The following is a 22,287-nucleotide window of genomic DNA, read 5'->3' as shown; positions in this document are numbered from 1 at the left end:
AGCTACACACACACACACACACACACACACACATCCAAAAAAAAAAGTATTCTGCAACATTGTTTTGTTTTAAATGTGACACATCCAATCAGATAGGGTATTAAGAAGTAACTAGCCCTCTGGGGTAACTGCCCCCCTGTAATTCACATAAAGACCACAAGATGTCACCAAATTATTTCCCCAACACTTTTCCTGGCTGTCACTTTTCTTGCTGAACAAAACATGTCCTATGTGTCATCACAACTTTGAGATATTTCAACAAAACAATTTTGTGGTACATTTTTAAAACGTTGTAGATATATTCCAATGAAGTTTTTTTTAAATATACAAGTAGGAAAGCCTTAAGAGAAATCCACTTCTTTAGAGATAAAAATGTAGATGTTTTTAATAAAGTAGTAATATGTTGGATGAGTGTGTTGTGGGCAACTCGCCGCCCATAAGCTGCTGGCGCAGTGGTCTAGGGCACTGCATCGCAGTGCTAGCTGTGCCACCAGAAACTCTGGGTTCAAGCCCAGGCTCTGTCGCAGCCGGCCGCGACCGGGAGGTCCATCGGGCGATGCACAATTGGCCTAGCGTCGTCCAGGTTAGGGAGGGTTTGCCCGGGAGGGATATCCTTGTCTCATCGCGCACTAGCGACTCCTGTGGCGGGCCGGGTGCAGTGCACGCTAACCAGGTCGCCAGGTGCACGGTGCGGCACATTGGTGCGGCTGGCTTCCGGGTTGGATGCGCGCTGTGTTAAGAAACAGTGCGGCTTGGTTGGGTTGTGTTTCGGAGGAAACACTCCCGAGCCCGTGAGCTCGGGAGTGTTTCCTCCCTGTACAGGCTCGGGAGTGTTTCCTCCCTGTACAGGCTCGGGAGTGTTTCCTCCCTGTACAGGCTCGGGAGTGTTTCCTCCGAAACACAAGATAGTACCGTGCAAGAAAAGGCACTTGTCTCATCGCTACAACTCCCGTACGGGCTCGGGAGTGTTTCCTCCGCAACATAACAATTGGATACAATTGGATACCATGAAATTGGGGAGAAAAGGGGGTAAAAAAAAAGATAACTTAATTTCTGTTGTAAATGTTTCCACTAGTGACTGATACATTTACAGTTAATGTAACTTTATAGCTTTTAGCTATTTTACACAGCATTTTATGTCATATGGCTATCTATGTTTTTAAGAGAGAGCTTTCCAATTGGCATCCCCTGTTTTCAGTCACAGCTGTGGCCTCGATTACGTGTGAGTAGTGCAGGAGGTGTGCTCATGGGTTGTGCTCCAATTACACTGGGGATAGCTTTATTTGTGACTTACAAGTACAAATTAGAATCATGCAATAGCAGAGCATAATAGTTGCCACATCAATGTTAATTAGTTAAGTTATTGTTATTACATGTTATATTCCAATGTTATTTCATGTTATATTCCAAATAATATTTTTTTTTATGAATTAAAAACAACTATTGAAAACCTTTTGCTCCTTAATGTAATTTTATAAAAGACTGCTGGGATTTGAAAACTTGCATTATTCAAATCATATTTAGTGCAATTGTACATAATGGATTGTATAGAAAAGGAACAACAATGAAAATGAATGTGCAAGGGCGTTAAAAAGAGGGACTTTACATAAAATTAAAACTGATTAAACGGATTCACTGCACTTTTGTAAAAAAAACATTTCATGAAATAACTTAAAAAGTGTCAACTCTAGCCATTTATTTCCCTTGATAGTTTATTAGCCTAAACATGACCTTCATCCACACACCAATTATTTTGTGTCAGAATTTAGACATTGTTTTTAGGGGCCAGTTACCCCCTAGTACCCCAATACAGATCTTCTTATGGCTAGCTTGATTGACAGCTAACTACGCTAACTATGCAGATTTGTTCTGCATGCATTGCACATGTGGATAGTTAGCTGTCATTTAACTCATGTAGGATACTGTATCTGTCAGAGAAAAATCATGGACACGTTTATAAAACGTCAACAACAAGGCAAACAACCCGGTCCCTGTCAAGAAAATAAAATAGGACCCGACTTTACCAAATAGGTTTTACATATATAGAAGACAGGCAGGGTGAGCGTAGACCACAGTGCATCCTATGCAACGAGCTGTTAGCTAATGAGAGCATTGAAACCCTCCAAAATGAATAGGCATATGGACACCAAGCATACAACCCACAAATATAATACAGCTGACTTTAAAAAAAAGAAAATGTCAATATCTGGAGGCCTCACAAGATTATTTGAAGAACGTATGCACGGTACAAGAAAAGGCACTTAGTTCGCGCATCATACATTGTGAACCAGCGCATTGGAGTAAGTGCAAAAAAGCCCACACCAGCGCAGAGGATCTCATACTCCCTGGTGCGATTGATATGTGCACTGAAAACTTGGGAGTCAGACGCAAACAAACGTAACACCATACCCCTCCCTATCCAATGACACCATGAGGAGAATATTAGACATGTCTGAGGAAATAACATGCCAGACATAAGAACGCATCAGTGCAAATGGCCATTATGCACTGCAGCTTGTTGAATCCGTAATCATGCAATTCTAAATGGTCTATGTCAGACACGTCTGTGTTGCGATTCAAACTCATAAAAGACACACCCTTGTCCATTTACCCTCGCTTATGCCCTTGGGGAAATCCCCGTCACCATCTTGGGGGGCGGTACAAATTATTAGCCAAGCAAGGAAAGTTCGCAACGTAAGCCCCTCAGACCCCATTTTTAGTCGAGTTTGCGAGTGTACTAAAGTTATACTGCACTCTGGGGCCTGAAACTCCACGTAACTCAACTCGCGACAATTGTACATCCGTAAGAAAAGTCCGCCAAAACTTAAAATCAACATCAATGTAGAAGTCAAGATACAGGTGTAAGTAAAAACTAATGCAAATAAGTTAGAAATTGTGCTACTAATGCATATGACGGAACAAACACGACTCGTAAAAAGTAAATAAGTTTGTTTCGTTATCTTTTGGAAATTGTTGAAATAAAAGGCAACCGTTTTAGCCATCTAGCTAGCAATGGCAATACTTTTTGCATATTTCTTACTGAGATGAAGGTTCTAAAAACATGTTATTGGGTTGAACAATAATCAATACTGATACAGTGCCTTAGACCACTGCGCCACTCGAGAGTTTAAGACAAGGGTTTAGCTATCTTGCAATTAAGAACATTTCCAATAACTTTATTTTCAATAATTGAATTTCTTCGTAACTTTTTGCTTAAGGAGAAACATAAGAAATGGCGCAAGGACATTTCCAATAACGTTTTTGAGGAATATCAACTTTGCTTAACTTTAAATAGTTAAGGAAAAATGGCAGTTAAGACATTTCTTCTTAAGAAGGTGAATCTGGGCCCAGTTCCTTTTGTAGTGCTTATTTTCCCACCACCACTGCAGAGGCTGTCTTTAACACAATGGATATGTACCTGGGCCCAGATTCACACAACCTTTCGAATGAAGATGGGAAGCGTCACATTACCAAGCAATGAAGAGGATCAGCTGGTGGAGCTGTCATTTGATTGCGGACTGAGCATGTGCGGCAGGAACCCTAATGGTTAGAACGGAAAGGTTGCTGGATCAAATCCCCAAACTGACAAGGTAAAACTCTGTCGTTCTGCCCTTGAGCAAGGCAGTTAACCCACTGTTCTCGGGCGCTGAAGACGTGGATGTTGATTAAGGCAGTCCCCTGCAACTCTCTGATTCAGTGTTGGGTTAAATGCAGAAGACACATTTCAGTTGTACAACTGACTAGGTATGAGCGTAGGCGTTGGTAATGTTCTCTAGTTGCGCCGTGATTGGCTCAGTGTTCTGTCACTCATGGGGACACTACGTCACCGCAAACTCCATGGGTAGAGCTCGAAAATTCAAGCCCCTTGAGTGCTGCCATAGAGTTACATTAGAAGTGCCCATCCAAGAAGGCTCAAGGTCATTGGCCACAGATAAAATGACATCAAATCACGTTATATCTACAGTAGCTTTGATTGGACTGATTGGACTAAAAATCTTAGCTAGCAGTCATCATCATGAATCAAGTCGACAATCTACTGGCAAATCCTTTTCAATCCTTGTCATATGAAGGTAAATAATTAAGAGAAATTATAGATTAAAATGTATCGGTGCTCATCGGCCATAAACATTACCCAACAAGTTGGAAATCGCAAATTCAACAATAAGTGAATTGGACGGAATAAGTGGCTAACTGCAAGCATTGCAAAGTAATCACTAGCACGCTATTCAGTGGAGTGGATGTGTGGTTCAAGTCTTGGTTTAATGGTCTCTTTTACAAGTTTAAAAGGATAAACATTCAACATTGGCCATGCTGTCAATCCAGCATGACTTCTGCCGGGCTAAAAAACACGTTTTGAATGGTCATCCAACTCGGAATTGCAAGTTGGGAACTCAGGCCTCTTTCTAGGGCTGCATTCCAAACACTTAAAAGACGCACCCTCTCCCCTCAGCCCTCAAATTAAGTGGACACTCTCCCCTCAGCCCTCAAATTAAGTGGACACTTCTGATGATGTATCATGACGGCTGACGAGTTGACACTTGCAGGGCGAGGGAAGAAAGAATTCAATTTAAATGAACCGGTCTTGCCCCATGGTTGTGTTTTCAGTCATCATGGAACCACTGGTAGCTGTTGCGTGTGCATTATATGAGCTACAGTCAATTATGATTGCATTTCATATCTTGGCTAGAAGACAATGAATGCATCCGCAGACATTGAATGTTAGCCATCCGACTATATCAGGAACATTGAAAATTACAATGTATAAATGTTATGTCAGGGAAAGTTGTTTGCGCAAGCTAATGTTTCCAAAAGCTAACCAAACAAAAACATAATTACTTTTATGATACTTTGTTTGAGCCTTCATGTGCATTAGTAACACAATGTATAACGTATTTACAATTGTTTTTACTTACACTTGTATGTTGACTTCTCCATATTAATATTCTCATATTCTCATTAATCATCGCAAATTGAATTATGGGTGTTTCAGGCCCCCGATTGAACATAATTGTACACTCGCAAACACAATCAAAAAAGAGGGCTGAGGCACTTACGATGCCAACTTCCCATGCTTTGCTAATCATTTGGAACAATGACAAAGATTGCCGCAGGGATTCCCCCAAGGGCATAAGGCGAGGGTAAGTGGAGGAGGGTGTGTATTTTCTGTGTTTGAAATACAGCCTAGACCCCAAACTTGAAGATCACTGACATCATCATGATTCAACCTTGTTTTTTACGAGTTCCCAGTTGTCTTGAAAGTACCATACACCCAGAGAATGACAGACTTTGATGACAAATTTTGATGACAGTTTGCCCACGAAGGAACACTGCGCTACCTTCCTGTTCAAGTGAGCACAGCACAACAAGCGGAGTCAAAACATTTATTGTATGCTGCTGCATAAATTATGCCATATGCCAGGGAGAAAAGTGTACAGTAGCTAAGAAAGTAATACTAAGTGTATGTTGTGTAGTAAGCTGTTAGCAGCCCATGTGCCTCACCGTAATAATGTTCTGGCTTGGTGGTGCACATGTAGCCTATAGCCTGTTTTAGAGAAATGTAATCATCAAATATTGTAAGAGTTTTTATTGTCTGCTTATATGCCCCCTTTATTTATCCCACGGTTCTGACTTGGTGTATAGGGAGAATACTGTAAGAATAGCCCATGTTCTGAATTCTGTCGCTGTACATTTCAATAGTGCTGAACAAGTAGGTACAGTTGAAGTCGGAAGTTTACATACACTTAGGTTGGAGTCATTAAATCACGTTTTTCAACCATTCCCAAATTTCTTGTTAACAAACTATAGTTTTGGCAAGTCGGTTAGGACATTTACTTTGTGCATGACACAAGTAATTTTTCCAACTATTGTTTACAATTGTTCACTTAATTCACTGTATCACAATTCCAGTGGGTCAGAGGTTTACACTAAGGTGACTGTGCCTTTAAACAGCTTGGAAAATTCCAGAAAATGATGCCATGGCTTCAGAACTTGCACAATTGGTGGCTGACAAAATATTTTTTTGCCCCACTGTATATCCACAGTAAAACGGGTCCTGTATCGACATAACCTGAAAGGCCGCTCAACAAGGAAGAAGCCACTGCTCCAATACCGCCATAAAAAAGCCAGTCTACGGTGTGCAACTGCACATGGGGACAAAGATCGTACTTTTTGGAGAAATGTCCTCTGGTCTGATGAAACAAAAATTGAACTGTTTGGCCATAATGACCATCGTTATGTTTGGAGGAAAAAGGGGGAGGCTTGCAAGCCAAAGAACACCATCCCAACCGTGAAGCACGGGGGTGGCAGCATCATGTTGTGGGGGTGCTTTGCTGCAGGAGAGACTGGTGCACTTCACAAAATAGATGGAATCATGAGGGAGTCAAATGATGTGGATATATTGAAGCAACATCTCAAGACATCAGTCAGGAAGTTAAAGCTTGGTCGCAAATGGGTCTTCCAAATGGACAATGACCCCAAGCATACTTCCAAAGTTGTGGCAAAATGGCTTAAGGACAACAAAGTCAAGGTATTGGAGTGGCCATCACAAAGCCCTGACCTCAAGCCTATAGAACATTTGTGGGCAGAACTGAAAAAGCGTGTGTGAGCAAGGAGGCCTACAAACCTGACTCAGTTACACCAGCTCTGTCTGGAGGAATGGGCCAAAATTTACGCAACTTATTGTGGGAAGCTTGTGGAAGGCTACCTGAAACTTTTGACCCAAGTTAAACAATTTCAAGGCAAGGATTCCAAATACTAATTGAGTGTATGTAAACTTCTGACCCACTGGGAATGTGATGAAAGAAATAAAAGCTGAAATAAATCATTCTCTCTACTATTATTCTGACATTTCACATTCTTAAAATGAAGTGACCTAAGACAGGGAATCTTTACTAGGATTAAATGTCAGGAATTGTGAAAAAAATGAGTTTAAATGTATTTGGCTAAGGTGTATGTAAACTTCCGACTTCAACTGTATATTGGCTGCGTCCGTCCTAGCTCGCTCATTACTGTCTTAATCAAAATTACGGATTGCCTCGAATCCACTTGTCGACCCTTATGCCATAGTGTGTTAACCTCAATTGTCAGTAGAAACCACATTTGTTTAAGCAAGTCAGCCATATTAGCTATGTTTTTTTCAAAGGCAGAGATATGAGACTGAATTAATTGTTTCACTGCCAGGCAAGGCTCTGCTGATAGCCAGGTGCAGCAGTGGTAAGGTGTTGGGACAGCTTTATGTAGGCCCTAACAGTTTGTTTGCACCGTTTGTTACCGTTATAGTGCAATTAATGTATTGTTTAGTGTTGTGGCTTTGCTGCCATGCTTCTAAAAAACATTTGGTTTGATTTACATAGTAAAATCGCCACTGCATGTAGGCCTATTGGATTTGTTGGCATTAACTCGTTTACAAGACTCACAGTTTTAATAAGAAAGATGAAACGTATTATGTTTAATTATAAATTTGAAATGAGATTTATAGTAGAATACATTTTTCACCCCTAGATGCAATACCCTTGACTTGACTATAGCCTCGGGTTAAAGAACTGCCAGTCACCCAAAGTAGGCTTCACCATGCTCTCTCGCACAAGGGTAATGGGCATCAGGCGCTACATACTGACAGCACCATTTGTACACAGTCAGCTCAGTTGAGGAAGCGGTCTAGTCTACTTTGCGCCACATGAAAATGATTGCGGTCATATTTTCTTCTTCTGCACGAGCATTTTAGAACGCGCAAATCATTCCGGATACTAGACCGAGTCAACAAAATATCTATTGTATGTTATGATGACTGACTTCTTCTGAAAAGAGAGGTAAGCGATAGCATTAGCAACTCTGAGTACGTTAGGCTATCTAATGGCTAAAATAAATCAAATATTAAACGTCGTCGACTCAGTCATGAAAGTTTTGGTAACAGTTTTAAATAACATTATATGCCCCAAACTTGGCTATGGCTACGCTTCAATTCGTGACTTAATTTTGTACGCATGAATGTTAACTAGGAACATTTTCTCTCCAAGGACACCGTCGTCAGGGCTGTCTGTCACTGTCTTTTATTATTTTTTGATTTTTTTTTGTTTGTTTTTGGGGCTGTCTGTCACTGTCACCAGTCGACTGAGCTCTTTTTATGCAACGGAATATGTGTATTTCGCCATTGCACATATCTTTCATTGAGCAACAACGTAGCCTGTTTCGCTTGCCCACATTGCTACAATGTATCAAATCAGAATTGCTGGGAGTGCGCATGGCACAGTTTTGTTGCGTAACTGAGGAGTAGCCTACGATTCAGAATTTTAGCCTAACGTTTTTGCTCGTTGAAGCAGTTCTATCTACTGTACTTAGTGTCTCTCCAATAGTTCCTGTAAAGAAATGAGGAATCACCCAGTTTACATTTTAATGACTATGCAAAGGGAATTGAACTATGCCAATCAAATTAGGTGTGTGTCCAGAAAAATATTATGCCCTTGTTCATGATTAGGGTTCCCACATGGCCGTCCATGTTACAGCGCTTGTTTACAGACAACAGATTGAAGATGGAGGCGACCACCTGAGCTAGAATACAGCTCACTAGTGAATAAAAAAAAAAGTATAGAACACCCAATTATTGCAGGATATCTCGGTGTTAGGAGAATCTAACAACACTGTGCCGAAGTGTAGTTGGATGGAGGCACCCATGTATGGATCTGTGCAACACGTACTGTAGCAGTTTCTTTTTTATATAAAGGATTCTTTCTCGCTGATGAAAGATACAGACCATTATGTGTCGAAAGTGGTATTGCAAGCATGATTATTTACGTTTTTAAACGTTCAAACGCAGCGTCGAAATTGTAGTTCACAGGAGCCAGTCGTGGGCGAATTGGGTATGGCCACACCATTCCAATCCCGATTCCAAAGGCAAATACAGAAGCCAAACCATAAAAATAATCCATATTACAACCGATGTGTTGTGATAATTGTGTTGTTTCCACTATAACCTGTTAGTTCATATGCCTTGCCACCGTGTTACATAAGCCTAAGTGCGAGACAAGAAGAAACCGTAACCACGTTTCCATCCACAGTTTTTATGCTAGTAAATCATACAGGATTTTAAAAAACATGGCAGTTGTGATGGAAACAGTTAGTTTCGATACTACAGAATTTGTTCTTTCAGCTTGGTGGGATCATTTTTTGTCTGTAAAATTAATTATGCAAGTGGAAACGCCTTTATGTGCAAATATTGATATAATAACCATCATATCAAAGTTCACTTGGAGTAATGTGTTGATATGGTGTGTGGTCCTCCTCTCACTATGACTCTGAAAACCATGCAGTTTATTAGGCTACAGATGACATAACTTATGATGAACATTAGGGATGCACTGATATGACATTTTTGGCAGATATTCAATATTTTCCTTGCAATAAAACAGTACCGATATTTAAAATGTTTGCGTCCTTTTAAGCATTCTAGTACAGTTCAATAGTTAACACACACATGGACGCAGCGGTCTATGTCACTGAATCTCCGTTCAGAGGCGTCACTACAGTCCCTGGTTTGAATCCAGGCTGTATCACATCCGGCCGTGATTGGGAGTCTCATAGGGTGGTGCACAATTGGCCCAGCATGGTTCTGGTTTGGCCGGGGTAGGCCGTCATTGTAAATAAGAATTTGTTCTTAACTGACTTGCCTAGTTAAATAAAGGTTACACACACCACACCAAAAGTTATTTTGTTTGTCAAATCAAATTAAATCAAATCAAATTTTATTTGTCACATACACATGGTTAGCAGATGTTAATGCGAGTGTAGCGAAATGCTTGTGCTTCTAGTTCCGACAATGCAGTAATAACCAACAAGTAATCTAGCTAACAATTCCGAAACTACTACCTTATAGACACAAGTGTAAGGGGATAAAGAATATGTACATAAAGATATATGAATGAGTGATGGTACAGAGCGGCATAGGCAAGATACAGTAGATGGTATTGAGTGCAGTATATACATATGAGATGAGTATGTAAACAAAGTGGCATAGTTAAAGTGGCTAGTGATACATGTATTACATAAGGATGCAGTAGATGATATAGAGTACAGTATATACATACACATATGAGATGAGTAATGTAGGGAACATTATATTAGGTAGCATTGTTTAAAGTGGCTAGTGATATATTTTACATCAATTCCCATTATTAAAGTGGCTGGAATTGAGTCAGTGTGTTGGCAGCAGCCACTCAATGTTAGTGGTGGCTGTTTAACAGTCTGATGGCCTTGAGATAGAAGCTGTTTTTCAGTCTCTCGGTCCCAGCTTTGATGCACCTGTACTGACCTCGCCTTCTGGATGATAGCGGGGTGAACAGGCAGTGGCTCGGGTGGTTGATGTCCTTGATGATCTTTATGGCCTTCCTGTGACATCGGGTGGTGTAGGTGTCCTGGAGGGCAGGTAGTTTGCCCCCGGTGATGCGTTGTGCAGACCTCACTACCCTCTGGAGAGCCTTACGGTTGTGGGCGGAGCAGTTGCCGTACCAGGCGGTGATACAACCCGACAGGATGCTCTCGATTGTGCATCTGTAGAAGTTTGTGAGTGCTTTTGGTGATAAGCCAAATTTCTTCAGCCTCCTGAGGTTGAAGAGGCGCTGCTGCGCCTTCTTCACGATGCTGTCTGTGTGGGTGGACCAATTCAGTTTGTCTGTGATGTGTACGCCGAGGAACTTAAAACTTACTACCCTCTCCACTACTGTTCCATCGATGTGGATAGGGGGGTGTTCCCTCTGCTGTTTCCTGAAGTCCACAATCATCTCCTTAGTTTTGTTGACGTTGAGTGTGAGGTTATTTTCCTGACACCACGCTCCGAGGGCCCTCACCTCCTCCCTGTAGGCCGTCTCGTCGTTGTTGGTAATCAAGCCTACCACTGTTGTGTCGTCCGCAAACTTGATGATTGAGTTGGAGGCGTGCGTGGCCACGCAGTCGTGGGTGAACAGGGAGTACAGGAGAGGACTCAGAACGCACCCTTGTGGGGCTCCAGTGTTGAGGATCAGCGGGGTGGAGATGTTGTTGCCTACCCTCACCACCTGGGGGCGGCCCGTCAGGAAGTCCAGTACCCAGTTGCACAGGGCGGGGTCGAGACCCAGGGTCTCAAGCTTGATGACGAGCTTGGAGGGCACTATGGTGTTAAATGCCGAGCTGTAGTCGATGAACAGCATTCTCACATAGGTATTCCTCTTGTCCAGATGGGTTAGGGCAGTGTGCAGTGTAGTTGAGATTGCATCGTCTGTGGACCTATTTGGGTGGTAAGCATATTGGAGTGGGTCTAGGGTGTCAGGTAGGGTGGAGGTGATATGGTCCTTGACTAGTCTCTCAAAGCACTTCATGATGACGGAAGTGAGTGCTACGGGGCGGTAGTCGTTTAGCTCAGTTACCATAGCTTTCTTGGGAACAGGAACGCGAAGCGAGGCGGCCATCTCTGTCGGCGCCGGAGAGATTCATTTTACGTATGTCCCCATTACCAGAAAACACAATAAAAAACAATTTCTTTCACTTATTTGCTGAGCTGTTTCGTTGTTCATTTGTTCAGTCGTTTCATTCTCAACCAGGATTTCATCATACATGTCAAGCTGTGAAGTTTCAGCTATGTCTGTCCATGGACACTCTTCCTCGGTGCACACTGTCACTGTGTCCTTTTCCATCTTGTCCAGCTGTGTATGTAACATTTCACGTAAACCCTGTTTCTTGTCTACATCGAAGTAGCGGTCCTTGTACCTAGCATCGAGCATGGTGGCGACACAGTAAAGAGGCTCAGAGAGAATGCCACCGAATCGCTTGTTCACAGCCTCAAGAGCTTTTGTAAGGTTTAACGTTGAGCAGGCATTTCAATGCCATAACAGAGGGTGTCATGTCTGCTGCAGGCACAGTTTATTTTAAAAAATGTATTTTACCTTTATTTAACTAGGCAAGTCAGTTAAGAACAAATTCTTAGTTTCAATGACGGCCTAGGAACAGTGGGTTAACTGCCTTGTTCAGGGGCAGAACGACAGATTTGTACCTTGTTGTCTCGGGGATTTGAACTTGCAACCTTTCGGTTACTAGTCCAACGCTTTATCCACTAGGCTGATGAGCTTTTTTTTAAGTCAGTTGTTCGAATGGCACTAGGAGTGTGTTCATGTTTCAAACATGTTCTCAAATGTCATTGAAATCGCAGCAGTTGTTTGAGAACCAGCACATTTTTGAGCATGCAATATGGCTTTCCTCAGTACGAAATCCTCGTCGACCCACTGTGCTGTCAGAGTCAGCATGCTCATGGGTCTGACATCGCTGGTCCAAATGTCAGTCGTGAAGATAATAGCATTGACGCCCATAGCAAATAGCTCATGGATGTACGTTTCAACAGTACTGTGTAACTCCGGTAGGGCAACATCTGAAAAATAGTGTGTACCAGGGCTCGACCAGCTGACGAAAGTCGACATCATCCACGACAGAAGACTGTTGATTGTCAAGGGCAATGAATTCCATTGTCTTGGCGTTAATGGATTTCGCCTTTGAGTTGTCTCGCTGAAATGTTATTACTCTTTCAAATGACTGCTCGACTTGAACTTGTTTAGTAGTTGGAAGTGCGCGCTTAGTATTTTTCTGCTTTTGTTCTGTGTAGCACCTTATTTTTCGTGGCATCATTACGTCATCTACTCACGTTAAATAGGTATTCACGTCAGCTTTGACATTGGTTTTGCACATCGGCGTTAAACTAGACATCAGGCCGATGTTGGCATTTTTAGCTACCGATATATCGTGCATCCCTAAGGAACATCACAGGGTGGTGAAAGTGCACTGTGATCTTGATGCTCCTTTCCAATAAATATCGAGGGTCTTATTCTGGTGACATGATTATCGATGCTTGACATCCGTTTGACAAATACAAATATTCTTACCCTTCTCCATAATAATCTCAGACTATACCCGCACAGCCTAACCGTGCTGTATCTGCGAGCTGTTGGCTAGAGCGCAGGTGCCAAGACCAAAGTAGGCAAGCCAGGGGGAAAAAAGCCATAATTATGGCAACCTATGTGTTGTGATAATTGCGATGTTTGCTCTATAACTTGTTAGTTCATATAGCCCTAAGGCTGAGACAATAAGAAGACAGTGGCAGAATAAATTCAACCATATCTTTTGTTTCATCGCAAAAACCGTAGAGAAACATCTGTCTGGTTAAGTCCACAAAACATATTGCATGTAACAAACAGTTACAGCATAATCAAGCAAGTACATTTTCCTGTTATTTTCAGACTACTAACCATGGAGAGTTGTCGCAAAGAAACCAGGCGCAGCCTCCATTAATCCAGCACCATTTCAACTTTAACAGACTAAGCATAGGTGATTCGATTAATACAGTGACAGCTAAAAGATACCAAAAACAATTTAGTCCAATCAACGTAAACTAAATATGATGTGGCTGTCCATTGTACTGATTTCTGTGTGTGTGTGTGTTTGCAAGTAGAAAAAACCATCTTGATTCACCCCACTTGTTGAGATAAATCAGCAATGCCATCCTCCTCTTTTCATGTTGCTTAAATGGTCAATGACTCTGTCATACAGTACATGCTTTTAGTTTCTGTTCTAGGCTACCTGGCTAAAATGCTTGCTCGCTAGCCTAACTTCCTCTCATGGGCAACAATGTGCTAGGCCTATTACATTTAGCTCCATGTTGAACTTCCATCATCGCAGGCCAGGGGCACAATGTATACGTTTGTGGTTGGATCACAATCGACATTATAATCATTAGCCAGTGCGGAGAATTAAGTCCAAATCCCTTTCTCCATCCATGGCTAATTTAGGAATGGGCCAATTTTAGCTAGCCACCCACCGGATCGCAACAACACAACGAGATGCATTGACGTTTGGCTTCTGATGTGATTGGTGTGAAGCCAAATCCAAACGGGCTCCCCTTGACACTTGCATCCATGAATACACGCCACTGCACATTGCAGAGATAAAGATGGCTGTAGTAGATGGCTTTGGCTAGGTCACTGCTGTTTGACTTGACTTGACACTTTTCCATACCCTAGCTTTAGCTGAAATGACAACCCTGTGACCTTGTCCTTTAACACAGATAATGTAAACGTCTTATGGGGCACACCAGTGCATTAATAGACTCAGACTGCAGAAGAGGCTGGTGGTAGGAGCTATAAGAAGACGGGCTCATTGTAATGGCTGGAAATGAATAAATGGAACCGAGTCAAACATGTGGTTTCCATTTGTTTGATTCCGTTCCATTAATTCCATTCCAGCCATTACAATGAGCCATCCTTCTATAGCTCCTCCCACAAGCCTCCTTTGATAGACTGCCCATATGTTCCAAAATTGTTCCAAAATTGTTGACCTTCCTTAGGAGTGGCTGAGATTCCATATATTGAGGGAGGACCAAAGAGAGTGGGAGAGTGATAGGTGGATAAATGAAAAGGGGGAGGGCCTTACACAGTGTAAATTAGCTGTGCTGAGTAGGGATTGGACAGGGGTAATGGTGTGGTGGTTTGGGAGAAGACTATGTTCCGGGCCTCTCTCTCACATTGCCTCTAGGAGTGCATATCTCTTATTTCTGTCATGACTCAGCTTGTTTGGCCAGTCAAGAGCAAGCAGCTGGAAAGTGGAGCAGCACAGTCTAGCCTATTAACTACATGTCTGATCCTGAGAGAACACAGAGGAAACGCATTGGGACTGGGACAAACTTTTCATAGGTTTGGATGGGTATAGTGTTTCCTTTCCTTCATGTGTGTATGAATGCTTTTTAGTGAAATTAGATTTGTGTGAATATGCTAATATCCGAGTGATAACCTACTGGGCACACATTGGTTGAATCAACAGTTTCCACATAATTTCGATGAAATTACGTTGAACCAACATGGAACGTTGAATTGACGTCTGTGTCCAGTGGGAACTAACACTTACTTAGCTTCGATGTAACTAAGACAGTGTTGACAATGTCAAAAACACTTACTGTGTAATTGACTTACTAGGTGACTTTGTGCTTTTGAGGTCATTGATATGATATACTGCACTAAGTTGAGTGTCATGTTGCATTGCAGGTTCACGTTAAACTACAGTAAACCAAGACCCACGGGAAACAAAGACTTAGGATCAGGAAGTGGAAGCACTGTTTAAGTTTCCTCAAGATGTAAACTAGTTGGAACAAGTGAGTCATGCATTCAAGCTTTCTTCTGAATAAATTACTTTGTTTCCTTGTATGCACAACCAAATTAATCAATGAAATTAGAGACAGTTATTGGCTCATTTACTGATTTCTTTCCTTTGACAGTGTTGAAAGCCTACTAGGAGGATGTGGCAGTGTTGGATCGGCTCAGGGGTCCTCAGGAGGAGATGCCGAGGCACTCTCAATGATGTCCTCTCCAAATCTAACATCTCTATTTTACAAAGAGGTAAGAAAAACTGTCTGTGTAGCATAACAGTATTGTTATCTCTGTATAACAATTGTAATAAATTGAGGGAGGGAATATTTACAGCATACTGTATGTATTATGTATTCCTTATAACCACTGAGAATTAAATGGCGTAGTGACTGTGTTTGTCTTTAGATGTGAATCTCAGCAGACTCGCAAGCAGAGTCCTCACTTATAGGAAGATGAGCTCATGTCACAGGTGAGTCAACATTCTCTTCCACAGACGTGCACATTTGACAGAAACACCAAACCAACTGCTCATTACCCAGACATTGACATTTTACAGTTCCACCCCTACATACAGTGTAGACAGACAACACAGGGGCAGTTTCCCAGACACAGATTAAGCCTAATACTGGACTAAAAAGTGCTAGTCTTAGTGCTCGATCAGTATTGTGTGTGTGTGTGTGTCCTGGAGACTTGCTACCTGTTGTGACCCGTAAGTAGAGAAATAGTCAGTGTTGTTGAGTGAGCCTCTCTGTGTCCACCCCCACAGACAGCTGAGGCTTCCAGGAGAACTATGGAGGAGGTTGAAATCCTCCTCCTATTCAGCCAGTGGATTTCATTCAAGATTTATTTGCTCCAGTCTAGTCCATAATCAAACAGGTAAACCGAGTTTGTACATATGTCCCATCACGTAAGGTTGAAGCCTGGTCCTCGTAATTCACACCATCTGTTGTGTAGGTCCCCGCTATGTATTACGAACTATAAGGAAAATAAGTATGCAATAAACAGACAATTATTAAAAAGCAACAAAAAGCAAGGTGTTCCATAACTGCATGTTCCTTACTGTTCTGTACTTACTGGTCTGTTATAGGGTGTTTACGTAGATTATAAGAAGATAGTTAATCCTACTGTAGGTAATGTGTGGCCATACTAATCCTTCAACGAGAGGTTTTGCCATAGGTATTTCAGCAATCTTGATGCTCTTGATAATTCAAGAGAATGTGTTCGTTCATTGCTGTGTTTAAATACTGGTCCTTTCCTTCACAGATCCCATTGAGATCCACAAGAAGAAGTTGACCTTATGGTTCAACCACCTACCTCAGGAAGAGAAGCAGTTCGGGGGCTACTTCACCCCCGAGACCATGCACGTGGAGCCGCTCATCCTGGAGAGGAAGCCAGAAGATAGGAAAGGGCCCTTAATCACCCCTCTCCTCAAGCCATCCCAGGCCCCCCAGAGTGCCTCGGTCACCATGGAGCAGCTCTTTGAGCCCACTCAGCAAGGAGGCAGGGAGCAGGGCCTTAACGTGCTGCTGTACGGGGCGGTCGGGACAGGGAAGAGCACAGTGGTGCGAAAGCTGGTTCTAGACTGGTGTGCCGGGCTCACTTTGACCCAGTTCAAACTACTGGTGCCCTTCTCCTGTGAGGACCTCTCCCAGTTATCCAAGTCCACATCTCTGAGAGACCTCGTCAGCAGGAAATACCTGCACCTGAAAAAGATCCCCATGCTGAGTGGAGAGAACGACCAGGCCAAGGATGTGCTGTTTCTGTTTAACGGCATGGAGAAGATGAAACTGGACTTCCGCATTAGCTCCACAGAGCTGTGCAGCAACCCAGACGAGGCCCTCCCCTCTGGGGCAGTGGTGGTGAACCTGCTCAGGAAGTACCTGCTGCCTGAGGTATTGGCCCACAACCTACATTTAGTCAGTTGCATACAGTAAAATGTACTGTGTGCTAAGGAAAGTGCTGTTTAAGCAATGCAGATGCTGCCATAAAATCAAACAGAAAAATACAGTATGTTACCATTCAAGGTTATCAACTTCAATCAGGTTCAGTATGTCTATTTCCAACCCCAGCAAGTTGTGATGAAACATTTTTAGTAATGTACATGTATTGATAATTTAACACCATTTTTTTTTAGGCCAGTATTTTGGTCACCACAAGGTTGTCTGCCCTTGACCACATCCCTACAAAGTATGTGAAACGCTACGCACAGATATATGGCTTTAATGACCCAGATCGCCAGCGAGCATACTTCACAAGCCGACTGCTGCAACAGATTGGAGAGAAGCCGAGAAACCAGGAGGCCCAGTCCCTCATCGAGCTGCTTTACCTCAACCTACAGAGGGAGAGCCAGTTGGCGGCCGCCTGCTTTTTACCTTCCTATTGCTGGCTGACTTGTGCCATACTCCACTTTTTACATTTCACCGATGCCCAGGCACCCATACGTACGCTAACTGGTATCTATACCAGCTTTCTGAGACTCAACTTTGGAGGGGAGGTGCTGGACATGGGTGGGGCTGTATCTTCTCCAGATGGCCAGAACTCATTGATGCTCTATGTAGTCCGCACTGTGGGCAAACTGGCCTTTGACGGAGTCTCCAAAAAGCGCACTTCCTTCTCCGAGGAGGAACTGGAACAGTTTGTGGGGGGTAAGACCAAAACAGATGAGGAACTGCGTCAGCTGGCCGTGTTCCGCACTGACGTCCTCGACTTCTTCCTGGTGCCCTGCGTCGAGACCAAAAGGTCAGAGCTTGATGAAAAGGAGAAGCGCTACGTGTTTGCCATTCCCGCCATGCAAGAGTACCTGGCTGCCCTGTACGTCGTCCTCGGCGAGAACAAGACGGCTCTGGAGAAACTGAGCAAAGAGGTGACCGTGGTCATCGGTCAAGTGGGTGAAGATGTCAACACGCTCATCAGCATCATCTCCAAGTTCATCCCCCTCAGGGTCTTTGCTGTTTTCAACCTGCTCAAGCTCTTTCCCAGCCTGTTTGAAAAGATCAGCAGCCGCAGCAAGGGCCGCATCGCCCGCACCATGGCGGCAGAGATGTTCCGCAGCGAGGACAGCTTCAACGAGGACGTGCTGGACCAAGTGGAGCAGAGCCTGCTGGGAGTTCACGGCCCCCAGCCCCAGGAGCGCCTGGACAGCCGGGCCTTCGAGCTCTACCCCATCTTCATGGGCGGCCTGCTTCACTACGAGAACCGGGTTCTGCTGGAGCAGCTGGGCTGCAGCATCAAGAGCACCACGGTGGCTCAGATCACACGGACCCTCAAGAGGCACTTGGCGGCGGAGATCGTGAAGTGGCAGCCCCCCGAGGAGCTCATGGACCTGCTGGTGCTCCTCTACGAGTTCCAGAATCCCCGGCTCACGGCAGAGGTCCTGCTCTCCATCCGCAGCATCAAGCTGTCCACCGTGCGTATGACGCCCCTCAAATGCTTTGTCCTGAGCTCTGTGCTGGCCTGTGCACCCACGAGGTACCACCTGGAGGAGCTGGACCTTTCTTCCTGTCACCTGACCAATGACCTGCTGACCATGCTGTGGCCCGCCTTCCGCCACACGCACAACCTCAAGTGAGAGAAGGTTTGAATTCTGGGCCTTTAGTCAAGTCAACTTTTTTGTGTTAGGATTTATTTATAATTTTTTTTCAAAGTTCTCACCAACTCACAAGATTGACCTCTTGTATCTTTCCATGGTAAGAGTCACTACTTACCACAGTAAAAAGGTCATATCACTAGTGTATTTTTACCTATTACGTTACATATACCCTCTGTTCACCTCATTGAATTGTTATCATTTTCAGAATACAGGTGGTAAATCTAAATCTAAGTGGACCACAAAGCCTTAATACCTCAACAATCACCTCAACAATCTTAACTCCTCTATTTACTGAGAGATTTCCAAACATGCAGGAATATTAGCCTTTTTGGCTTTTATTGCTAGTTAGTGTTTGCGAAGGAGGCCTTAAAATCATTAACTGCCAAGTGACATATCAGGTCCCTAACTTGATCCATCCAGTGACATTCATGGGTTTATTCATGGTAGGTTTGACATTATAGCCTAAATATGTTTGACTTGCTTGTTTGAATTGGGCATTGAGAACAGGGTATTCTCATGCTATTAAAGGAAGGCGCATTGGTAGTAAAGGGAGACTTTATTACCCATAATATATCCTTTATCTATTTTAGTGTTATCAGGTTATTCAGTCTTGCCGGCTTTTTGGTTGTGGTTGTAAAAAAATTAAAAAGCATGGTGTTACTTCATTAAGAACTGCAACATGGAGTTTAATCTGTGTTCAATGTCTTTTTAATCTGGAGTTCACAAGTTTTATAGGAGTGTAATCTGTGTTCAATGTTTGTTTCTTTGTATTTAATAGTCGTTCTATTGACAGTACCTGAGGTTCGTGGATTGCAGGCTAACGCATGTGTGTGGGCGTGTGTTTGTGATAGCTGTGTATGCTTTTTTTCTTTCTCCGTTGTCTTCAGTCTCCAGTTTAATAGCCTGGGTCCTGAGTCCTGCATTCTCCTGCGAGATCTACTACTTGACCCCAACAGTACTATTAGATCTCTACAGTAAGACGCTGACTCTTTTACCAAGCTTATGACCTTATTGCCTTTTCTATGGCTCAAAAGGTAGGTATTGGTAATAATAAAACTTAACTCAAAGGAATTTACCACTTACCTTAAGTATGATAACTAATACTTTATCAGTAAATATTGCCATATTTATTTGCTTTGGTCAGAAAGGGACAATTTCTCTCATTTGAGAATTGGCTCACTTTACACTTCAAATAAGAGATCCAAATGAGGGTTGGTCTAATGTCGAACTAACAGATATGCTGCTTCAACCAGCCTTCACTTGTCCAGTCTGAATGCTGATACAGTGCCCTGTGACTGTCCCTCTGTAGCCTGTGTGATAATCCGCTGTTAGAGTCCGGGGCTCGCTGTCTGCTGGACGCCCTGCTAGGGAACCAGTCTCTCAGACAGCTGTCCCTGATGCACACGGGCATGGGCGACAAGGGGGCCTGCGAGCTGGCCGAGAGGCTCAAGCATCACACGGGCCTGCAGGAGCTCAACGTGGCCTACAACAACATCGGGGACAACGCTGCTCTGACCCTGGTGGACGCCTGCAGAGAGCACCCCAGCATCCACACTGTGCAGTAAGCTAAGCAGCACCGTACCCACATGTCCCGGAATTACAGTATATGGGGTTAGGCGGGGCAATAAATTGTTCTGTGGGGGCCAGATTTAGCTCGTGGGCCAACAGTTGCAGACTCCTATATACAAACAAAAAATGAACTTGCATGACTCGACCACTATGGTTTCTTTAATACTTTTATTTAGGCTATTTTCTTTTCATCATGCACTTATTATGCATTGTCTTTGTATGAAGTGGCGTTTGAATGTGTCTATATGTAGGTTGTGTATAAATCTATTCCATTGTGTTTCACAGCTTGTACCTGAATCCTCTCAGCAATGTGGGGAAGCAGTCCTTGTACGTGCGAGGAGTCCCGCCGGATCAGGGCGGCACGGGGCGGCGCGTGAAGGTGCTGGCCTCGGTCACCGAGGGCTCGAACATCTCGGAGGACTGGCACCCCATTCTGAGCGTCATCAGTAAGAATGCCTCGTCCTGGGAGCGCGAACGCGTCAGGGAACAGCTGCAGATCTTCCTCCGAGACCTGGAGTGGGGTAGGAAGCAGGCACCAAGCTTCTGGAAAAAGATGCACTTCCGCAGGGTGGAGAAGGGCGTCAGGCAGACGCTGCAGATGCTTCAGAAGGACATCCCGACGAGGACCGGTGGGAGTACCAAGTAATGTTCAAGCCATGTCTGCGTTTTTTATTTTTATCATGAGCCATTCATGAGTATGTTCCAGTCTTCCAACCAGAGCATAAACCCATGTATCCATCGCCTTGAAGAAATGTAGCAAGTGAGATGTGGGACAGCCAAATCTATGCAAAATGAACGGAATAAAATATATGAAATGGTATGAAACTGAAAGTGTCCTTTTCAAGACTACGTAGGAATGTGTTGCATGATCAGTTATGCAGAATTATGCACATAGCCATATTTGTTTTGGGCCTCCTTATGTACCTGTGTGCAAAATGTGTAGTATCTTGTATTTTCTCCTTGTTTTTTGCTTGAGGATGTGTTTAATAAATATATTCAGGCAGGTTTAAAAGGAAATGTGTTCCGTTTGTGTTTATTATTAAGTGTTTTGCTGTTTTAATAGGAACAAACAGTTGATAAAGTCAACGTGGATCGATACTTAAATACATCTAGTGTTGCATGTACTGCGAAAGCCATTGGTTGCAACACTTTTCTATAACCTTCACTAGATGAAATGCTCCAAGCAATGGCTTCGATGTCCTCATGGGACTTAAACATTATTCGACTTTCTAAATAGCAGGCTGTGTGCTGTGCTGCATCAAACAATTTGCTTACTCAAAAAAAAAATATATATATTTTCATAGCAGTTTACCTATTGATGTACTTGAAGCTTGTCCTTCATTCATTTGTACTGGATACTATTTTGTGTGATAGAACTGAATATGGTATTCAGTGCTTGTATTGGAAATGATAGACTTGGACTGTTTTGCTCTAGCACAGGATAGAGGAGCAATGTGAATCTGTTGTATGTGCGCATTTCAATTAAAAAGTCAATCAATGTCATTACGTTAAGTCTATTTTGAAATTCATTACATCAGGTTTAGAATGGACAATGATGTACTCGAGGTCCCCACAACAACACATTTAAACCATGTCCCTAACCTAGGTCCTCATAGTATTTCCAGATAGGCTCATTGCTGTTTTAGTCTCATTGTGCCCATAATCAACCATTATTTCACCTGCAGTGTAGCACTCATGACCCCGATGGCCTTACATTGACAGTATAGCCAATACATTCAACTTGTTGGTATCAACTCAAGAGTTGTTCAAGCTCGCAAACCATTGTATGATAACACTTATCTAAGAAACCTGGGGAGTGTTTAGTTCTGTGATGGGTTACCAGGTCTGGTCACAGGTTAGCTAAACATTAAGCCTAGGAGGCCTAGTGTTATGGTGGAGGAAGAAGGCGTTACCATCTCGAATGCTGACAAAACAGAGGAATCTTAACGTCCAAGAGAGTATAATGTTTAATGTATACGT

General features: G+C 43.1%; 2 protein-coding genes across 11 annotated transcripts in view; one reads left to right on the top strand and one right to left on the bottom strand.

Moving 5' to 3' along the window:
* The window catches only part of LOC110503547 (uncharacterized), a 60,029-nt gene that overhangs the window by 22,457 nt on the left and 15,285 nt on the right, over window positions 1-22,287 (bottom strand). The window lies entirely within an intron of this gene.
* Window positions 2,706-21,324, top strand: nlrx1 (NLR family member X1). 10 transcript variants are annotated; one of them, XM_021581927.3, is made up of 10 exons: window positions 2,706-5,138; window positions 15,048-15,154; window positions 15,278-15,398; window positions 15,555-15,618; window positions 15,916-16,025; window positions 16,413-17,041; window positions 17,284-18,713; window positions 19,626-19,712; window positions 20,048-20,299; window positions 20,593-21,324. In XM_021581927.3, exons 3-10 carry the CDS (start codon window positions 15,299-15,301, stop codon window positions 20,951-20,953), a joined length of 3,033 nt encoding a protein of 1,010 aa, XP_021437602.2. In that variant the 5' UTR covers window positions 2,706-5,138; window positions 15,048-15,154; window positions 15,278-15,298; the 3' UTR covers window positions 20,954-21,324. The 10 variants fall into 10 exon arrangements, 7 of the variants coding, with proteins under 7 accessions (XP_021437602.2, XP_021437599.2, XP_021437603.2 ...); XM_021581924.3 differs by lacking the exon at window positions 2,706-5,138 and adding an exon at window positions 7,523-7,808; XR_016491261.1 differs by lacking the exon at window positions 2,706-5,138 and adding an exon at window positions 7,531-7,808 and having other exon boundaries at window positions 17,284-18,723.

The sequence above is a fragment of the Oncorhynchus mykiss genome, chromosome 24 (assembly GCF_057628025.1).
Source record: "Oncorhynchus mykiss isolate SJ-2025 chromosome 24, ASM5762802v1, whole genome shotgun sequence".
Lineage (NCBI taxonomy): Eukaryota > Metazoa > Chordata > Actinopteri > Salmoniformes > Salmonidae > Oncorhynchus > Oncorhynchus mykiss.
This window is presented reverse-complemented; position numbering and strand designations above follow the sequence as displayed.